This window comes from Accipiter gentilis, chromosome 26, assembly GCF_929443795.1.
Source record: "Accipiter gentilis chromosome 26, bAccGen1.1, whole genome shotgun sequence".
In the NCBI taxonomy this organism is placed as follows: Eukaryota; Metazoa; Chordata; class Aves; order Accipitriformes; family Accipitridae; genus Astur; species Astur gentilis.
In genome coordinates, this window is record NC_064905.1 from 12885398 (window position 1) to 12905444 (window position 20047).

The 20047-nt window shown below is 45.2% G+C and overlaps 1 protein-coding gene across 2 annotated transcripts in view; it reads right to left on the minus strand.

Moving 5' to 3' along the window:
- The window catches only part of NSD1 (nuclear receptor binding SET domain protein 1), a 66636-nt gene that overhangs the window by 10236 nt on the left and 36353 nt on the right, over nucleotides 1-20047 (minus strand). For both annotated transcript variants that reach the window (XM_049829101.1, XM_049829100.1), the window contains exons 11-22: nucleotides 17595-17738; nucleotides 17056-17179; nucleotides 16298-16498; nucleotides 14668-14847; nucleotides 14180-14336; nucleotides 13678-13883; nucleotides 12981-13093; nucleotides 9922-10191; nucleotides 8450-8566; nucleotides 6933-7074; nucleotides 6370-6476; nucleotides 2911-3115 (exon numbers count right to left, since the gene is read on the minus strand). In XM_049829101.1, the coding sequence (XP_049685058.1) occupies nucleotides 2911-3115; nucleotides 6370-6476; nucleotides 6933-7074; nucleotides 8450-8566; nucleotides 9922-10191; nucleotides 12981-13093; nucleotides 13678-13883; nucleotides 14180-14336; nucleotides 14668-14847; nucleotides 16298-16498; nucleotides 17056-17179; nucleotides 17595-17738 (1966 nt within the window). The remainder of the gene's footprint in view (nucleotides 1-2910; nucleotides 3116-6369; nucleotides 6477-6932; nucleotides 7075-8449; nucleotides 8567-9921; nucleotides 10192-12980; nucleotides 13094-13677; nucleotides 13884-14179; nucleotides 14337-14667; nucleotides 14848-16297; nucleotides 16499-17055; nucleotides 17180-17594; nucleotides 17739-20047) is intronic.

A 20047-nucleotide genomic window follows, 5' to 3' on the forward strand; every position in this document is an offset into this window, starting at 1 on the left:
TGCTGCTTTTCCCCTGGATTGAAGACAACACGTAGCATGTTTTTCCCCTTTTGAAGCTAGTCTGAGTCTTCTGTTCTGGTCTCAAAATATGTACACTGCTTTTCTGTGTCTTTTCCAATTTTTCAGCATCCTTTTCAGAGTGGGAATGTTTAACACTACATGTGGTTTTCACCCTTCTGTGCTCACAGTGCTGCAGCACAGGCTGTCGCTGCTTCTCCCGCAGCATCAGCAACCCAGACAGCCACACTCAGCACTCACTTTGGCCACCGGGAAGACTCTGGGACTACTGTTGTAGAGGTCATTTGTACGGATGGAAAACCAAAATAAGTCAAAACCTGCCAGTATGTTGCAGAAAGGATAAATCCTATCAACCCACTCTAATGGTCTTTGACAGGATAAAAGGCCTAATGAATAAGCAGCCTCTCCAGAGACAGCCTGGAGCTGTCGGAAGTAAGATCACACAATTAGTAACATGCAAACAAGCAGGAAATTCCAATTAACTCGACAGCAGTGCCCATGGCAGAGGAAACATTCTAAGTAAAAAGTGCTGAACCTTTCATGTCCTGCATGATACTCTAAGGAGCGGGCTATGAAAATAGCAGCCTATGTGTAATAAGAGTAAAATGGCTACAACTGACTGAAAATCATTCTCAGAAAACAGCTATTAATGGTCTTCTGGTAAACTGAGGAGGCGTTTCCAATGACATCCTTCAGGAGCCTATTTTAGTCTGCATTTTATTTTAAATTTCTGGAAGCAGAACAGCAAATACTCTTACAGAAACAGGTAAATAACAACAAGGCCTTGAGGGACTGCAAAAATCTGGTTCTAACCAGATTCAGGTTCAGAATTTAAAATGGACAGATGCTCTTGCACCAACAAGATGCAATTAAATAAAGACCAGTGCAAAGCTGGACTGCAGGAGGAAGAAATAAAATAAGTATGTGAAAAGGATCAAGATAAGGACTCAAGGATGACAGAGCAAATCACAAACATCACATAAATATAAAAGTTATTTTTGCAAAACAAGCCGAATCTCATTTCCTGAGAATTTGTGTGCAACACAAAATATAATAATTCTCTTCTGTTGGTGTTAGCAAGGCCTCAGCTGCAATACTGTTAAAATACTTGTTACCACAGTTTTAAAAATGTGTAGGCAAGTGGGACACAGTCCAGAGCAGACCAAGAATAATAATTTTAGAAAATAAGGGCTGCAAGGAGAGACTGTGTTTAAGCCCGAAAAGGACTAGGGAGATAATGTTCTCCCTGTATGTAAAAAAAAAAAGGGGGGTGTGGGGGGGGTGTCGTATTGGAGAGATGACAAACCTTTGTTTTTTCAAGTCAGGCTGTTAGGAGAAACTTTTCATATGCAAAGGAGGGCAACAGGCTAAAGGCTGGATTCTCCTTTACTGGAGACTTTAAAGCATAGGAAAACCGGCCAGGATGTTACAGCACCCTGTCTTAGCACACAAAAACAGATAGAAAGGTGATATTCAGGACTCCCTCACTGTCTGCATGATAATGTTCCATAGGAATGACCTGCGCTCCCGTTGGCTTTAACATTGCTGTTACATCGTTTGTTCAATGAGCCATCCAAGCTCTTCTGTATAAATGCCCTATTCTCCCCAAAACTTAACACATGCACACACAAAATTTCTGTCATCTACAAAATACGCTACTAGCCCTTCTACACCTGCCAAATTACAGCTAGAGGTGCTGAATGCCCAGCTCTGGCTCCCCACGATGTGCTGACAGAAACACTCTTGTCACAGTGACTCTCCTGGCAGTTCCTTTCAGATACCACTTGGTTCCATGTTTCTCAGCCTGCCTCCAATGTGTTCAGAAAATAATGTACGGAGCTGCACAGAGAATTTCTAATTATGACAATGCTTACAGTATTAAATCAAAAGATTTACAGCACCCTAAACAAATTACTTCAATGCAGTTGCTTTTATTAACCACATTTATTACTTAGCAAAAACCCCTAAATTAGGTTTGATGAGTTCTTCTACCTAAAAACTTGTCACCTAGTATTGTTTGTATTCTTACCATTTAATTCTTTAGGCACTTGATCCTGTATCAGCTTTTCCATCCTCCTGGCCTGGCAGACATCGAGTTAACTGGCCTACCAAGACTAAGGTCAGACTTTTTCCCTTTCTGTGCACTGGTTAAACCTGAACACTCATCAAAGGTCGCAGGAGCTCCTTTAGTAACCAAGACAATTTGAAACATCAGAGGAAACACGCCCCATAACCAGCTCCCTTACAATTTTTCACTGCAACTTAAATTTCTTCCTCTAATAGATGTTACTTTACACCTCTTGAGCTACTAATGAACTCAGAGCTGTTTTATCACTCACACAGGGAGCCTATTTCTTTCTCTGCACCCAAGGAGAAGTACTTTTCATGTATTTTTTCTTTTTATTTCAAATTTCTGTTCTCAGATTTCACCACAAACTAGGATATGCTTTGATAGCATTCTCTTCCTTGACCATGAACTCATGGCTATTCAGACACCTAACACATTCCTCTCTAACTAATATTTTCCATCAGTGCTTTTCCTCGCCATTTAACTCACTCAGTTGTCTTCAACTTTGGGAAAACGGCCAGTCTCAGGAACCAAAACCTTAACTATTGTTGGGACTGTCCTCTGCCAGGCCCCAAGGATGGGGTGAGCTCACAAGCACCATTTCTTAGGCAAGGACTAGCTCCCCCTTCGGCAATTAATTCATCTTTTTGCAGTCACAGTGGGGTGCAAACCAGGGTTGTGTGGGCCACAAGGTCTGTTCAAGGGAGAAAGATTTCTCTACATTTTAAGATGCTGTGAAGTGAGTGCAAGGTGATGAGCAGCACCTGGGACATCTCGAGCCAACACGGTGACCCAAGCAGAGCCCAGCTGTGCAGAGCACTGACCTGCAGGTCTCTTGGTCAGGTTGAGGCAGTCTGCGTGGTACACCTTGGGGCAGCCTGGCTTCTTACAAGAAACTAGCTGCCCTCCGTCCCCACAGCTGAAACACTCGTCCTCTCGCTCCTTCATCACCTCCGCCTGCGACCTGCGCTTCATCTGCGGCCGTCTCTTTAGCTTCTTGGACTTTTCCTCAGTGAGGTTGGGTTGGCTCTGCAGGTGAGACAATGTCAGTTAATGCAGGTCTCTGCCCCTTCCATCTGTTCCCTTCCTTCTACAGTGGATATAACTGCAAACCCTGCAAATAAAAATCCCGCTGCCAGTCATACCTGAAACATACATAGCATCTCTGCAGTGCTTCATAATATTTGGCAACTGATTTACTACACAAATAGTTCTCATTTTTTTTGAAAGAGCCTGAGAGCCCTGCACCAAAGCCTAGTTAAACATGGGATATTTACAATTAGCAACCGCAGAACGAGGAGCCAGGGGCTGCCTGGCATCACTGAGCTCATGCCACCTGTCAGACTCTTCAGGTCCTCAGTCAAAGCAGGTGGGTCTCCTTGCACACCTGTGACTCATGAGGAGTCCCTCCCAGGCCTTCCTGCACTTTTTGACATTCCTCACTCCTCTCAATTTTCAGTCTGAATTTACCTGTGATCAGTATAGACCTATTTGTTCTTGTGTTAACACTGCTCTTTTCCAGCATAAGTTTTTCTCTCTCCCTGAAGTAACCACCAGGACACACTCTCCTTCTCACAAACCAAACACTTTCACAGTCTGCACCCCTCAGTCTTCTGAATGGCTTTTCTCTGCACTTATTGAGTTTATTTCCCCCAAGCACAAGTTACAGAATTATGCACGCTAGTTCAGATGACACCTCACAGGCCGTGTACAATGACATCAACACTTCTCCAGAAGAATAGGAAATCCCTCCCAAAGCACCACCCGCATTTGCCTTTTTCACAGCTGCATTGCAACAGCAGCTCAGTCCTGTGGCAGCTGAACTGCACGATGGCTCCTCCACCATGACTCTTCATCGATGACCTTCTCATGGCAGATTTGTTTCTGCTGTTACCTTCCAAGTGTGTACGCTGGCATACTGAATCTCTGAACTCCAGCCCATTCCCAGTTATACTTAGCTATTCCTTTGCAACTGCCCCATCCTCTCCCACACCGATGACACCTGACATCTTTGTGTCATCAGTACAGTTAAATTACCACGCTTTCAACAGCTGTGTTACAGGCAGTAATAAAATAACCACAACTGGCCCCAAGATTGGCACCTAAATGACTTAAGTGGTCTCTTCTCTGGCCTAAGGCTTCCTCAAACACTGCCCCCCCCCGCCTGCCTCCCCCATTTCAAGCCAGGTCTTCAGAGCACTCCTAACCCCCTAGCACAGATCCTCTCCAGGCTAAGCCTCCCATTGTACCAAACACTCAAGTCCACAAAGATGATGCTTCCTGTCCCCAGTCAGTGACCTTATCAAAGCACTATCAGTTTAGTTTATCTAAACAGACATGAGCTACATTTTATGCCATTTTCCACATAGCTTCATGTCAAAATATGTGTTCTCCACGCAGAACATCTCTGTGTGCTGAGATGATGCCTACAAGGCGATTTTTGCATCCTTTATTCTGCATAAATATTGGGTACTATTTTCATCACTCTCCTAGCAAGATTAAAAACAAGAGCACCAAAACATTTAAAGACCTTTGTCTCCAGACCTACAATTTCAGAATTCAGCAATGGTGGTTATCCAGCTGTCCTGCCACTAGGGAGTTACATCTCTTGATTGTTTCCTTCCCCTTCACATGTGGATATTTCTGTTTTCATACCATCATTCCCATTGACAATGAGGATGAGTCAGGCCCTTCTTATCATTGAAAATGCAGGCAGTGAAATCACTCCACCTAAACCATTCCACCTATTCTCAGCCCCTAGTATCTCGGCCAGCTAATTACAAAGAGAACAAGAAAAACCTTTCACAGCTAATTTGAATGTCCAAGCAAGGTCTAACAGCTGGACTAAGCGATTCCCACTTGCTCACTGCAGCACAATAGACTCCCAAACATTCTTCCACACTCCCAGTTAGAAAGGTCACTTTTAAGAGTGAACTTGAACATAATCAGCGAAGTTTTGTCTTGCTGTATTCTTCGGGAAGCTTAAAAATGCATCTACTGTGGGATGAATTAAAAAAACCAAAAAACCAAAACAACAAAAAAAATCCAAACCAAACAAACCCCAAGGTACTGTTCTCTTGGGTACTGTTTTTTAGCCCATCTCATCATGATGGAATGAGTCACCTCAGGCATCACAATGGAACATTAATGCCAACTAAAGGGCACCTGTCTCCCATTTCCATCATGCAACCTGCAATTCCAGGGCAAAAATGACAGTCAAGCCGTGTATAACACAGGAGCAGCACAAAATCAATTAACTTTAAATCACAGCCCAAAAAAGAACTAAATACATCGGATGTGTAATTCACCTCACCTGTCAACTTCTGAAGACAAAGTTTTTTTAATCGTAAGTTAATTTTTCTGCAGAACTAAGCTCTCTAGGGAATTCATAAAACCTTCCCTACATATTGATGGGGCTTAACAACTGTGCTACTGGAGCTTTTAACCCTTAACTGTGGGTAAGCCGCCAGTATCCACATGCCAGAGCAGAAGGATTACACACTGATTTGGTGAAGCTCTTGAAACAAACCAACAGCTGAGACATAGATTTAGCTGGTGACAGCTGGGAACTCAGCCAACTGCTCCTGTTATTTCCTTTTCCCAGTGAGAACCAGCTCACACAAGAAGGTAATTGAAATCAATTCCTGTTACTGCAACATTACAGTTACAACATGAAGCTCTCAAAAGTCACTGAGTTCTAAAAGCTAGTGATTTTTCTACTTCAGATATGGCAAATTTCTTATTCCTGTCTGATGTGTGCACTTCAGTTGCTTAACCAAAAGGAGAAAAAACCAGGAACTTTCTTATTGCAGCAAAGATGGTGATATAGAAGCCTTCTGGCTCTAAAGCAACTCCACATCTGAAGGAATGTGAGTTTGCCGGCCTTCCATGCATGCTCACAATTTACTCAGGCCTTTACTTTGGAAAATGGGCTGAGCTGTGGTTTCTTGGTTATACAATGGAAGCCCTTCCCATGCCTGTCCTTTGCCCCTCTAATGTGATGGAAATTGTCACGCTAGTAAGCGGAAAATTCTGAAAAAAATCTTTCATTTACTCTTTTGTTGTAAAATACAATTTCCTGTCATTATTTATAGCAACTCTAATAATTCACGTCTAAGATCTGCACTCTCAGAATGAAAACTTGGATGTTCAACTCATTTCAAGCAGTGCTTTCATGGCCACACTGAAACTAGACTACCCTTCCTGAGATCTCTGCAACAAATGCTACACCTCTATGCAAAGGGATAATTTGGAAGAACAAAAGCTTAAAGGAAGCATCATACCTTTGGCCGTACTCCTAGGAAGCCACTGCAATTTGGGGCACCACATTTACAAACAGTCTTTCCATTTCCCAAACACTCCAGATTGTAGTTGAAAGTCAGCTCAGTCCCTGGCACAAAAGCAGATCAAAACCAAGCAAGTTGTAATGAACTATGGAGCAGAACATCTTACTGCTGAAGTAAAAGCACTTTTGAAATATAATGACACAAATGACTGTCACAACTACACAAGGATACCAACTACTAATTTACCCATAGACCTGTGTGGATTGAAAATACATTGCAACCCTACACTCCTATCACATACTACAGCCAAAAAGAGCATTCAACCCCACACTGTAGCATGCTTAGTTCCATTTCTTGACCCTGTACATTAGAGCTATGAACCTCCATTTATATCATGGATATATGTGTTTCATTATGTCAATGCTGGTGTTAAGTCTCATGACTGCCTACGTGAAAACAAAAATTAAGTATCTTCCCAAGAAGCTACAAACCCTCCCCTTTCCTTAGAGAAACACTCCCACGCTTTTAACTGCAGGTAGTGACAGAGTGGGGTTCCTTACCAGCTTTGATATTTACAATTGCGAAGAGCCCAACCCGAGTATCGCCATTCACACACCATTTCTGAGTCTCACAGTTTGGCTGGCAGCAATGGTTCATGAACCGAGCGTAATTGCCCTTTGGCCCAGCATCAATGATTCGATCCTGGAATTGCAAAAAATACCCAGAAAAACACATTATTAAACTGTCATTTCCTGCTCAAGCTATTGCAGCACAGGTACCAGTATACTAGGTAAGCATTAATCAGTACTGAAAAGTATGACAAAAGCACCGTGTTTGTACATGTGTTTTAACCAAGTGTAAGGGACAGATGTCGCTGTGTTGCTCGAACAATCGACAGACACCCAATCAGTTTCCACACACTGATTTCTCTGGTCATGGCTGGCAGATCATATAGCAGTACAGTCTCTTGCACAACATCATCTTCCTCTTCAAAGATACAGGCTCCTGAACAGCCAGGAAAACGCTACTGCTGCTTTCTGGGAAGTTAGCTCTCCTTGTGGTTTCAGTACTGGATAAACACTACAGTAAGCACATTTCCAAGGCAGCACTTGCGGTTCCAGACTCCAACATCTGCTTAAAAGCAAAATACCAGTTCCTGTTTCTTGTTAAGTCAATGTATAGAAGGAAAACAGGAACAGTACGTAACATATGAGGTATGCTTCTGTACAACACACTACCATTTGTTAGACCACATCGGAGAAAGCAACTGCAACTGAGATTTGGATTTGTAATAACAGGAAATACTAACACTTGGGTTTGCCCCTGCCTTCCACCCATCAGCCAGACAAGGAGAACAAGATAGGGTCAGTGTGAATTTCTAGCAAGAAGAGGGGAGAGCCAGAAAGCAGTCACATTGTTACCCTGTCCCACACTGGACAGCTTCTTCCCACGCCTGTTTTCATGATTTCCTTCTAATCTTTCCGAGGTTGAGTGACAAAGTGTGACAAGCAGCTAACAAAACTACTTACCTCTGAAAGCCAGGAGCTCAACCAACAACCTGGCCTCCAGGACTCACGGAGGAGTCTGTGGACGTAACAAACTCCACCCCTGTACTTAAATCAGCAAGACCTGGGATCTGAACTTAAATAAAGGTCTCACTTTGCCTGATACTTGTACATCTGAGGGCTGATGCCTTCTCTGGCACATACCAGCCCAGTTCTGGACTCTCCAGGGTTCAGCTGCTGGGAAGGAACCCAAGGTTACCAAATTCACCCTGTTATGCTGAAGCAGGATCTACTATCCTCAGACAATTGCCCTCAGACAACTGCCTTACCTCTTCTGAATAAACTCCAAAGAAGTCGGTTGAGACTTTCCTCCTAATCCTAACATCCAACCTGAAGCTTCTTGACTGCACGTTAAATCCATTCTTTCGGTCTTCTCTTCAGTGGAAGTGCAGACCAACTCATCAGCAACTCCTATCACCTTTTTACTTGCTGGAGAATACCACTGTCACGACTTGCTTGCAATCATTTTACTTCTGTCTAGGATTGTGGCAAAAGAAATCCCTTCCACGTACCTTATCCAGTGTCAACATGTAGAAATTGGTGATGTCATGCTCCTGAGCATAGCGGATTCGGGCTCGGCACTCCTCTTCATCAATTAGCTCCCCAACATACTCATTGACAAATTCACCCTGCCAGAGAGAAAACATCAAGCTGATAAGACAAGACAAATTCCCTCCAGGACGGAGGGACATCCACCTTTGTACTAAAACATAGTTCCTGTTTCCTTTGTGGAAACCTTTTCATAAAAATCTTCCTCTGTGCTTTGCAGCCAGTTTGACCTATAATCTTCACTAGGAGCCCTGAATCATACATCTGTTTCATACGCTCAACAAACAGCTTGAAATACATTAAATAAAGCAACAATGGCCACCAGACTATTCTTCGTGCTATGGAAAGAATTAACATTCAGGGACAGCATAAAAGTAAACCACAAGAACAGTTCATTGCTGCAAAGCTCAAAGCACTGCATAACTGCATTCCAGCTGGAAACATCCTTTTGGGAACCAACCACACCAAGCAGCATGATGCACCTTGGGCACCTGCTCCTGCAGTGAATCCATGGAGTTCCCCTGCAGTGAAGTACTGCAGAGACTGTACTTCAACACTCAGAAGGAACCCCAGCTCTGCTCCATGGGGGCTAATAGGTGCCTCCATTAAATAACCGAGTTTTGCTGTTTCCAGACTGTCTGCTGAAAGTGAAATGTAACAGGCACAGGGAATGGCAGAGAGATCCTTTAACCTGTATCACAGCAGGCAGCAAAGCCTAAACAGTATGGACTCACATTCTTCCTTCTGCTATCAAGCCCTCCCCTGTAGCATGTCATCCCTACTCCTTTTTCAGACATTCTTCTCCTACTATGCTAACTGTCCTCTGTTTCACTTCACCCTTTTTTAGCTTTGGGGTTCTCTTTCCTTTAACATTCTTCCTTCTTCATTCAGCACAGATGTGTGTCCACAGAACTAGTGTTCCCTGGATTTAAAAAAGTATATACAAGTGTTTTAGCTGGAGATAAGCAGTTTCAGCAATAATAATAGCCATCTCCAAGACATTATCCTTTTCTAAGAGACAAGCCCTGGTTTCAGTTTCTGATAAAAGATTCTCATGCTGGAAAAGCCTGGCTATTCAAGAATGGGGGGAAGGTATAATCACTGCTCCCTATCTGGAAATCCTCAGCATCGTCTTCGGGGCAGTGTTCTGGTGTACTCAAAGCCCACCATCCATACAAGCAGACAGACTGAGCAATCATCTTTTTCTTACCCTGTGGAACATCAACATGCAAACCATTTTCTTGGTTAGCTGAGCTAAAGCATTCTTGTCAGGACTGCAAAAGTTACATTTTAATATTTCTTTCCTACATAGCATTCTACAGCAAGAAGTCTTCTTCAAATTATGGAAGTTGGTGATTTTTCAAATCTATTGAAACCAACACTGATTAAGAGAGAAGTGGCAAGAGAAAATTAAATGCAGAAACAGAGTACATACCTTTCTGATGTCTGTTTTGGCTTGCAAGCCCCAGCCTCGTGCCAGCGTGCGGAAAATTTGTACCTCAGGATACTGCCGCTTGGAGAAGCACTGGTTCTGGCAGCGCTCCCCAGCAGGGCAGACCAGGGGGTGGCATTCATAGAGCAACATGCGATTGATGCATTCGGAATCCAGGCCACATGGGTTTTCATCTGTTGGTTTGCAGTTGCAACGTGGTATCTCGGACAAGTCTGCAGTGAAGATCTGCACCTTCCCCACCGGCCGGTTCACCTTGAACACACACAAAGGACATTAGCTCTTAAGAACAGGTTATCCCGATAGTCACTTCTACACTCAACCCTTGCCTATGAGCTGACAGGCTGCAGTGTTAGTTAGTTACAGCGAGGGGCAGAAGAACACAAGTACAAGCACTTATGTACTTCTGGGCGCACAATTTCAAGAGATATACAGTTAAGAGGGAAGAGCTAAGGAGGATGCAGGTCCCCCATTAGCGTCACCTGGTGCAGTGTGTATTCTGTGACCCTGGAGCAGGGAGAGGCTGCCAAGTGCACCCCTCCCATCACCACTGTGCCTGCATCCAGCCCAGGTGGCCCAGCACTCTCGGGTGCACACCATACCTGTGACCCACATAAAACCATTTTCTGCGTGGAACAGTACCTTCTTCAGTCTCTGAGTGTCAGGTCTGTTTCCTTATATTTTCCTTACTGCCCTGGTTTTTTAATCTGTTACCTTCAAGCTTCTTTTTTTGCTCTCAGCTGTCACTATGAGAACCAGGTGGACATGCCCATGCAGGACAGAGTACAGAGGGCCTACCTACGCACCAGGCCACAAGCAGTTAGCTCCCTACCCAACTGTCCTGCAGATGTAAATGAAAGAAAAATCAGACAAGGCTGGGGTTGGAAGGCCTGAAGAGGAGCTCAGAGTTAAGCCAAGCAGCTCTCTAAAAACCGCTCCAGAAGGAAGCGGAGTGCAGCAACAGGTGGAGAAGCGACTGGCATGTCTGTGGCATAAGCAGGGTCCTTTGCTTTTAGTTAAAGGCAGCGAATGCTGAAAGGCAGGCAACAGAGAGTCAGGACTTTTGAGAGAGATACTGAAGAAAAGCTCCTTGCTGTTCTTTGCCCAGGTAAGCAATACCATCAGCTCCCTTTCCTCTCCCGGAACACAAAAGGAGGGGATCATTAAGTGAAGTGAAACTATTTCAGCCCCCCACTCCAATTTATTTAGTCCCACCCACACTGAGCAGTTTCCACACTGGCAGCCTGCCCGAGTGTCATGCTTTAACCCCAGCCAGCAACTAAGCACCATGCAGCCACTCGCCCACTCCAGCCAGCAACATAGCACTGTACCAGCTACTAGAAGACAGTTAACTCTATCCCACCTGAAACTAGGACACCAAGGCTGGCCTAGCCCTGATTCTCTTCTTTTGTTTAAAAGCAAACCCTTCAGAACTCCCTGATTAATCTCTTCAACACAGTCTCCCCTTCCTCCTAGTATGGCCTCTCACCTCCAACTTTCTTCATAACTCTTCTGCTGCTTCCCATCTCTTTCTCAGACAATGTTAGCTCATCACCTCATTAAGAGTGATGAGTCTCACAGGATTAGGACCGTCCACCACCAAGCAGACAGAGGTGCTCTTGCTGGGTCTGGCACCATCACCCCAACTGACCATGCATGGTGTCTGAGTGTGGTGCCCCTTAGCACGCATGCATGCCCACCCAGCAGGCCTGCCCTACTCTCTGAAGCACTGCTAGTACAAACCAGCTCCAAAACAGGACGACACCTGGACTAGCCACAACCCTGATATGATGAAGGATTCCAAGCGTATTTTGCAGCAGCCGCTCATGTTGGCATTCCTTGGGATGGACCCCGAGGTGCTGAACCCCTTAGAAGGCCAGGATGGGAGCAGATGCAGCCAGCTTTGGCCATTTCACCCCAAAGCCTTCTCCAGTTCACTGTATGCTCCTGCAAACTGCTTTGCTTTCAGAAACAAACAGCTTGCACCCAGACGTCAGAAGAGCTGCCATGACTAATGGCCATGACTAATATTATTTATATTAAAGGGGTATTTCAAAGATTCCAAACTGCTTCCAGAGTTCCTTCATGTTGTAGCCAGAGATAGGCTTAAAAATACCTATAGTGAGAAACTGTATTTCCCCCCATTGAAGCTGCCTGGCCCACACTGCTGCCACAGCATTCAGTTGTGTTCTTTACACTGTACAGTAACTCATGCAGAATGTATCTGCCTGCCTAGAAATCCTAGCTAGGAAAAAAAAGTGCCAGCAATCAGTTAAGCTTTCACAGTCTGTCACGTAAAAAAGGGAAGGAGCAGACAAAATGAAAAAAAGAACACAGTCCCTGAGTCACAGGGTTTCTGATCAGTCTGGACCCACATCTCAAGCACATACACCCACTTGGCCCCAGCTCTCGTCTCAAGTCACCTCCATCCTGAGGGACTTCTACGGCTGCTCCAATTCAATCTCAAAATACAGCCCTAAACGTGAAGAGTTCCCCAAAACTCAGCAAAAGGCCTGATAGTCCAGCACATGCATCTGCTTTAGTATTTCTGTTCAGTCACCAACTGATAGAGATATAAAACAATAGCAGAGATGAAACAAGATACTGTGGGTTACCATCTTCCATGCAGCTCTGCTCCACTGCACCCTAACCGTCTCCTATCTTGCACCACCTGGGATGCCCACCTTGCCATCAGTAGCACACAGTACTTAAGCATATTGCATATTATTAGCACTCTCCCTTAAGTTCCCAAGGTAGAGAGACGCTCCCCTCAGAGCACACAACTGACATGGAACAGCACAGAGATGTCCAGATCTGCTCCAGTAAATCAGAGTACTTCTGTTACTGGTGTCCATCTTCCATACAGCTCTGCGCATATGTGAATCCTTTCTGTGGAGGATGACTGAAGATGCCAAGAGGACCAAAGTAACCTTCAATGCAGCCAGATGCCCAAACAGTAGAAATTTTTCTATATACCTGTAAATCACCTGCACTGACAGCTCAAGACTTCTCTTCTGTACCAGTCCCCTCCCACTTGCCCTCACCTTGATATGTTTGTAGGGAGGAGGTTTCTTGTCATTCTTTTTGTCTTCCTGAAGCTGTCTCAGTTCTTTCTGTGCCTTCAACTCTTCAAATCTTACTGCAGCTTCCTGAAGAGCTACATGAGAGAACAGGCTGTGTTATGAGGAACTCCCTCTGCTCACACAGAGCTGTGCTGCCAGTGTCTACCCAGTGCTAACAGCTCCACAAGCAAACCTCCCTGGCTGCATACTTCAGAGGCAGAGGTTCACTGGAGTGGGGTGAAGAAAAGGCCAATGCAGTAGGGCAGTTGCTAGAGTTACAGTAAGGGACCTGCCCATGGGTGATGAAGCATCCAAACTGCCTGCTAGCTTTGCCTGCTTTTGGGCAGGCAGCTGCATTCACCACAACCAACTGCATTTTTATAGACAGATACTGACCGTATTAAACACAGGGAAGCTGACAAAGCAGCTGCTCACTCAGATTTGGAGCAGCTATGTCAGAGCTGGAGAAACATTCAAGATCTGCACACCCTTCTTCCCATCCGGGAGTCACAGCAACGAACATTCTGAGTGCACTGGATGATAGATAAGCAGCAGCTCATTCTACAAATTTCATTTCAGTTTAGCTCTAAGACATTTTTCTCTGTTACAAGAATGCCACTACTCCAAATGGGAATGAAGAAAAAAAGAACATGTACCTCCCTGGATGAAGACAAGTTACCTTTCTTGTATATGCCATCCACGCCCTTCCCCATCTTGTCTTTGCTGCTGACATCACCCTCCATGTAAGGGAACACACGGGCCTGGTGCGTCCACAGGTAATCCTTGGAGCCGAAGAACAGCACAGGGAATTCACCGATGTCATGTTTCATTTTCTGGATGTTGACAGGAATTGTCCTAGGATGGCAAATCTCAGCTGGCCACCACCTGCAACACAGGGAAGGGCAGATGAAACCTCTGGCTCCCCCACTTCCAACCACCTTAGAAGTATGCTACTGCATGGGGACATGGGAAAAAAGTGTGTGAGGGCTACCAGCAAGGCTGGTGGGGACACAAGAGGCTACTGGAGAAGGAAAGCACGCATTTTACCAGCTGCTACGTGCATGCAAAAAAGCCAGAGGCTGCTGCACTGTACCCTGCAGAGAGACGCAGCTTCTCACCTCAATCACCACGAGCACTGCATGAAGAAGGGATGAGGACAAATCTGTTCTACCTTCACCTACCTGTAGCGCCCAACTTTCACCCAGACTACTTCCTTGTAGTGTGGCTTTTTGCCTGCCTTGCAATCATTACAATACCAGCTTCCCTCTGGCATCTCAATGTTTAGACACTCACGGTGAAATGCAGCCGGGCACGACTCACAGCATAAAAGGCTGCCCCCTGCAAATAAAAGGAGGAGGAATATCAGAGTCACTGTGCAGAAGCCCTAGACTCCACACTTCCAGACAGACAGAGCTGACAAATGGGCATGATGCTCTTCTGCAAACCCTTTTCAAAAGCTGTGCCCCACTCATGCTGCAAACAGAGCCCTTCTAAGGATCTGAAAAAAACCCTAGCCTGAAGTTGGACTTAAATGGGGATGGATAGGAAGGCAATCTGCTCTCCGCAGTTTTCACTAGCACACTCTAGACAGGCAAAGGTTCTGCCTGCTCTAATGACTTCTTGTCAGGGCATTCCTTGGTGACAGGGGACCCAGCGCAGACTGTCTCACCTTCTGAGCAGACAAAGCACCAGCTGACGTTGACGTGCTCATGGTTGCGACAGCCCCTCCGTGCAGTGAAGTGATTGGGGCAGATGATGCTGTTGGAGGCGAGGACCACGGATCCAGCAGCAAGGCAGAAGTCGTTGGAGTGGTATGCAACAGGACACCGCACACAGCGCATCAAGCGACCTACCACCAGAACATGGTGGGAACACAGTGAACCTCTAAAGGAGGAAGACTTTTTGTTTCCTGCCAAAACTAGCCTCTATTTGATACCTAAGCTCAAAACGAGCAACCATAAGTGATCTTTGGAAAAGGAAACTGACCTTTAATTTTTATAGACTGTCCATGACATACTCACTGGATTCCTATTAAATTATTTAATATAACTATATATAATTATAAATATCTTTTGTATCTATTTGTACATAGCATATATAAAATTGTGTTACTTGGAAGTGAAAAACTGCCTGCATGCTGTGCAGAAACAGCTCAAGAGTTCATAGACTAGGACTGCTTCCTATCATACACAAATAATTAGTAAATCAGCTCAGACAGTAATTACACAGGAGGTGTTCCAAGTGCTTAGCTGCACATAATGAAACCAATCCGCGTAGCTTCTGAAAACATAGGCACTTGCTTCTCCACTTTATCAGATTTTACCCTGAAATTCCAGAACAGAGAATTCAGAATTGCCTACAGGCCTAATTCATCCAAGGTTTTTGAGAGCCTGTTTTCAGTTCCTCACAGGAGACTATAAAGAGGGAGAAAAGGTGGGAGGAAATGGGTAAATCTGACCACCAAAAAGCAGCAGCCAGAGGAACACAATGCAGATGTTCAGTGGGGAAGTGGTCAGCTGTAGGCTTTAGGCCTCAGTATTGTCTTCTACACCAAATACTGATATGTGGGGGGAAAAAAAGACAACTTTAACATAGACCCTGAGGATAAAAATAGAGCTCATCTTATTGTCACTTGTCTTCAGATACCAAGGATTTAATGGAAGGCAGCTTTAGAAGCAAATATACAATGCTATCACATAAAAGTTTTAAGTTTAGTCATGTGAAATAAAGGTCAAGGTACTGCTGCAAACAGCTCAAACAGATGTTTGCCTGAGAAGCTTAGCCCAAGGGTGTCACTACTACAAGACAAGAGTTTGCATTATGAAAAAAAGGAGAACTAGAACAGTATCATAGTTTTTACTACGCTGCTCTCTATGCTGTTGCCTTGATAGCCAGTGCTGCTAAGCAGGCAGCGTCTACAGCACTGGCACAACGAAACACACGTAGGACAAACATGAGAGTGTCTGTACAGCTCCAGAGACCTATTCAAAAACCCAGAGAGGTGCGTGGCATCACTGGACATGCAGCATCACTGGACGTGCAGGCATCCAAGTGTCTGGACAGACAAGAACATTTTAGTTGCCATGTCTGACCATCAGGAGTGCTGATGAGCAGCAACCTCGCATACCGACACCACCTTTTCCACTCCCCTGAGAGAAGCTATTCCTCAGCAAACGCTACAGCAAGCTCTGCAGCAAGGACAGAAAATCAACATGAAGAACTAGTGGACGAGGTAACTACACAGTGGACAGGTAACAAAGGAAAAGCTTCTAATGGCATCCCCTAGAAGATGTCAGTACCTTTAGATGCAGAGATGTTTGCTGGGTTAGCAGCATGACAAGTCATGCATATGTGCAGGGAGCATCGGAAGCCCTTGTTCTGCATGACTGTGGGCGGATACTTTTGTATGCATGCTTCATGGTAATACTTCCCACAGAGGGGCAGCAAGCACCGTTTTACATCTTCCCCACAGCTCTTGCACACAAAGCAGGTATGGACTCCTGGAGAAAGAGCAACAAACACAACACCAGTCACACTGAAGGGCTAAATGAAGACCTGACACTTTCACCAGGCTGCGTATTAGCACAGCACAACTTCCCAACCTGCTGTACCAATTCCAAAGCACAGGTCTCTGCAGCAGGCTGTTTTTGCCTGCAGCTACAATAAAACTCCAGATCAAAAAAAATATTATTATAGTTGTGATTTCAGGCCAGGGAAAAAGAAAAAAAACAAAAATCAACAACCCTACTTACAACATTCCCCCCTTTCCAGTCGGCTCCAGACTCATCCTCCCCACCAGCCCTCTTTCCCTAATCTCATATAAGAATTTCCGCTTCTCCTTCCCACCAGATCCTGGACATTCACTTCTTTGCACCCCACGTGCCTGAATCAACAGTAAGACCAGTTAATTAGAAATTCATTATCAAACATCAAACCAATAATCAGAGAACTGAGAGCTAGCTAGCAGCCCTACCGCAGGAATATCACTCCAGCAAAATGAAGCACCAGGTAAGCACACAGCAAGCACCCTGTCCTGCGCTCACAAAAGCTGCAGTACCTGTGGAACACTCATTGCAGATGAATTTGCCCTTTGGCATCTCGGAGAGCCCAAGGCACTGCAGGTGGAAAGCACCACAGCACTGCGCCTCACACAGCAACAATTCTCCCGGCTTCTCACAGATCTGCAGGGAAAGAAGCACAATGTGAGCTCTGAGTAACCTCCTTCCTCAACTCATCCCAGACAGCAACAGCCTGCGTGCTGGTCAGGACTGCCAGCAGAGACCCCTGTGGAAAAATGCAAAGATTTCCTTGTGTCAGTTAATGTAGGTGGTTTGTGCACCACCACTGTCATTTGCCATCCAGTCCCTACTACCCTGCATCGGCTAAAATGAATCCTACATTAGTCATGTCTCCCTAACGTCTGTGAACTTTACCAGGCAGAGACAATGGCAGAGGAAAAGCACAAAAAGCTGGTTAATTCTACAATAAGCACCCTGAGGCCACCTGGGCTTACATGGGGCACTAGCATGTCCCAGAAGATACACAAAAACACTTTACAGTGGTAAAGTTTCAAGCAGATTTCTTCAAGGACATTACCTGACACACGTTCTCCTTGAGAGCTGCTCCTCCACCACGCTCTCCCTGCATCTTTTTGGACGAAGGCACTCCATGGTCATTCTCTGACCCCTCTTCGTTACCCTCTTTGGGGCTTGCAGCAGTCCCATGAACTGATATCTCCCCCTTTAAAAAGAAATCCAGAATTAGGGCCATCAGTAGTTCCTGTCCTGACCTGCAACCTACAAATTCAGCCATTGAGCACATAACATGTTTGGCAGTTGGTCTGTGTTACCCACCCTGGAGAGAATATCCCCCACAGCGTTCCACAAAAAGACTTAAAAGAAAGCAAAGGAAAGGAAAGAGGTCTTAGTTTACTAGATCATTAAAAAATACACACTCAACACAATTATGTTCCTGTGCATAACTCTCTCTGAGGAAGGAGTCATAGCTGAGGAAGAAAGGTACTGCCCTACATAGAAACAAATCAGGTAGGCTGGAATAGTCTAAAGCATCCTGCATGCTGATGTCTGCTTGTACTGGAAATGCAAATTAAAAACTTCAAACAATTTTTATTCCAGCTGTCACCCAGCAAATGAGCCAGACTCTTCCCCACACTTGTCTCAGCTTGTCCTAACCCATGTAAAATACAGGCACACAGGTACTCAAGCCTACATTAGTATGAACTAGCCAGCCAACACCAAAGTGAACAGTGCAGCAGGGCATTTACCCCAGCATCCTGCCTAGGGCAGTGACTCTTTCATAAGCATCTGTCCTGTACAAGCATCACAGTACTGACTGTAACATCTTAGGGTGATAGTAACATCTACTGGTGAAAGAGCATCCTGCCAAGAAGATGAGTTTCAAAGGATAAAGGCCCAACCACATCCTCATGGGCCAAGTCAGGAATCCTGCCATAAAGCTTCCCAAGGTGGAAGGACACCTTCCAATGTGGCTACGGGACCTGCTCAGACATTGTCAGAGGGAAAGAGAGCAGCAGGTATCCTAGAGACACTCGTTTCTACCACAAGATACTGCTGTCCTGGAGCTGCACACGGCAGCACTGCCTTCACTTTTGTCAGGACAGGCAACTAAGAGCTAGGAAATGCCATCCTACCAGCTTCCAGGCCTCTCAGGTAGAGTCTAAACAACACTGCAGTGGTCTCATCAGTCCCAGCTGCCACTCCAGAGCAGGTGTGCCTTAAGGGCCATTAATGCTGCACCAAAGTGATGCCTTTAAGTGCTTTGAGCAAGAACATTTTAAAGACTCTGCCATTTTTTAAATATCCCAGATCACAATAGTTAGCTGAGTGATCTCTGTGTGGGGCTGCCAGTTACTCCTAGGGTCACCAAGCCATACCCAGTGCATGCCCAGATACAAACTGTACACCTGAAAGACCTTGTGAAGAATTCAAATTGCTGGCAGGAGCAGCAGCCATCACTCTCATACCTTCAAGCCTGCCTAGTGCCAGGTGTCCAGCTAATGATCACAAGAGGGAGCTTTGCACCATTTTCTATATGGGAGAGTATCAGCCTGAGTTGTGGTGCTACCAAAGCTTGTAAGTTGAACTGAACGCCCTCTGAACACATTATTAGTCTGTGCAAAACAAGGACATGAAGATCTCCCAAAGTTTAAAGTTAGAAGAACCTGGAGCTGGTATTCTGGTCAGATAATGATGCTTCCTTTGCCTGTTTTGTTTTTTTGAGTGGTCCTGTCATTGTTGTCGTCCCCCCCACCCCCTGCCATGCCCTGAATTTAACAGTATGGTTTTATGAGGGGATCTTTTAAAGCCATGTCAGTTCTGTGGAGCAACGATGCACAAGTGCACTGATGGTATATTAATGCACACAGTACAAAGACGAATGGTGTAAGTTACCTTTATTGAGCACAAAAAAAAGCAAAGTCCCAGCTACAAACTACTGCCAGTCCAACATACCTTACGGTGTACAGCCTTACAGACTATCATCACAGTCTCACTGGAAGGCTGGCAGTGATGCAGCCTGTGGGAATACTGATAAAGACCACATAAGCTGCTGCCACGCTACGACAGAGCCCTGACAGAGGGAAGGGAAAGGTCTCTATAGCATTGGCAAAAATACCATCTAAGAACACAACAGCCACCTTTGCCTCTATACGCAATAGCATCTTGTCAAGCTAAGTGCTATGATACTTCTGCTCCTGCAGCTGTATTTCTGCTAGAAATTATGCAGTCTGCTGCAAGGCAGCCCTCTGGCCCAAACACTTGCTTTTGCTCCTGGAATGCTCCAGGAGCAGCACCGGCGACCAGTGCTCCAAGGACTGGTTACAGCTCAGGTCCTTCTATTCCTACATAGGTGCTCCCTCTTCTGCTCAGCTCAGCAGTGACCTCAGGGTTGCAGGGGTCACTGTAACAAAGAACAAGAGCAGGGTTAATCAGCTACTGGTATGGGCAAACAACATCAGCTATAGCTTCTGCTTACGCTGGGGCCCCAGTGTTAAAGACACAAAGTAAGCT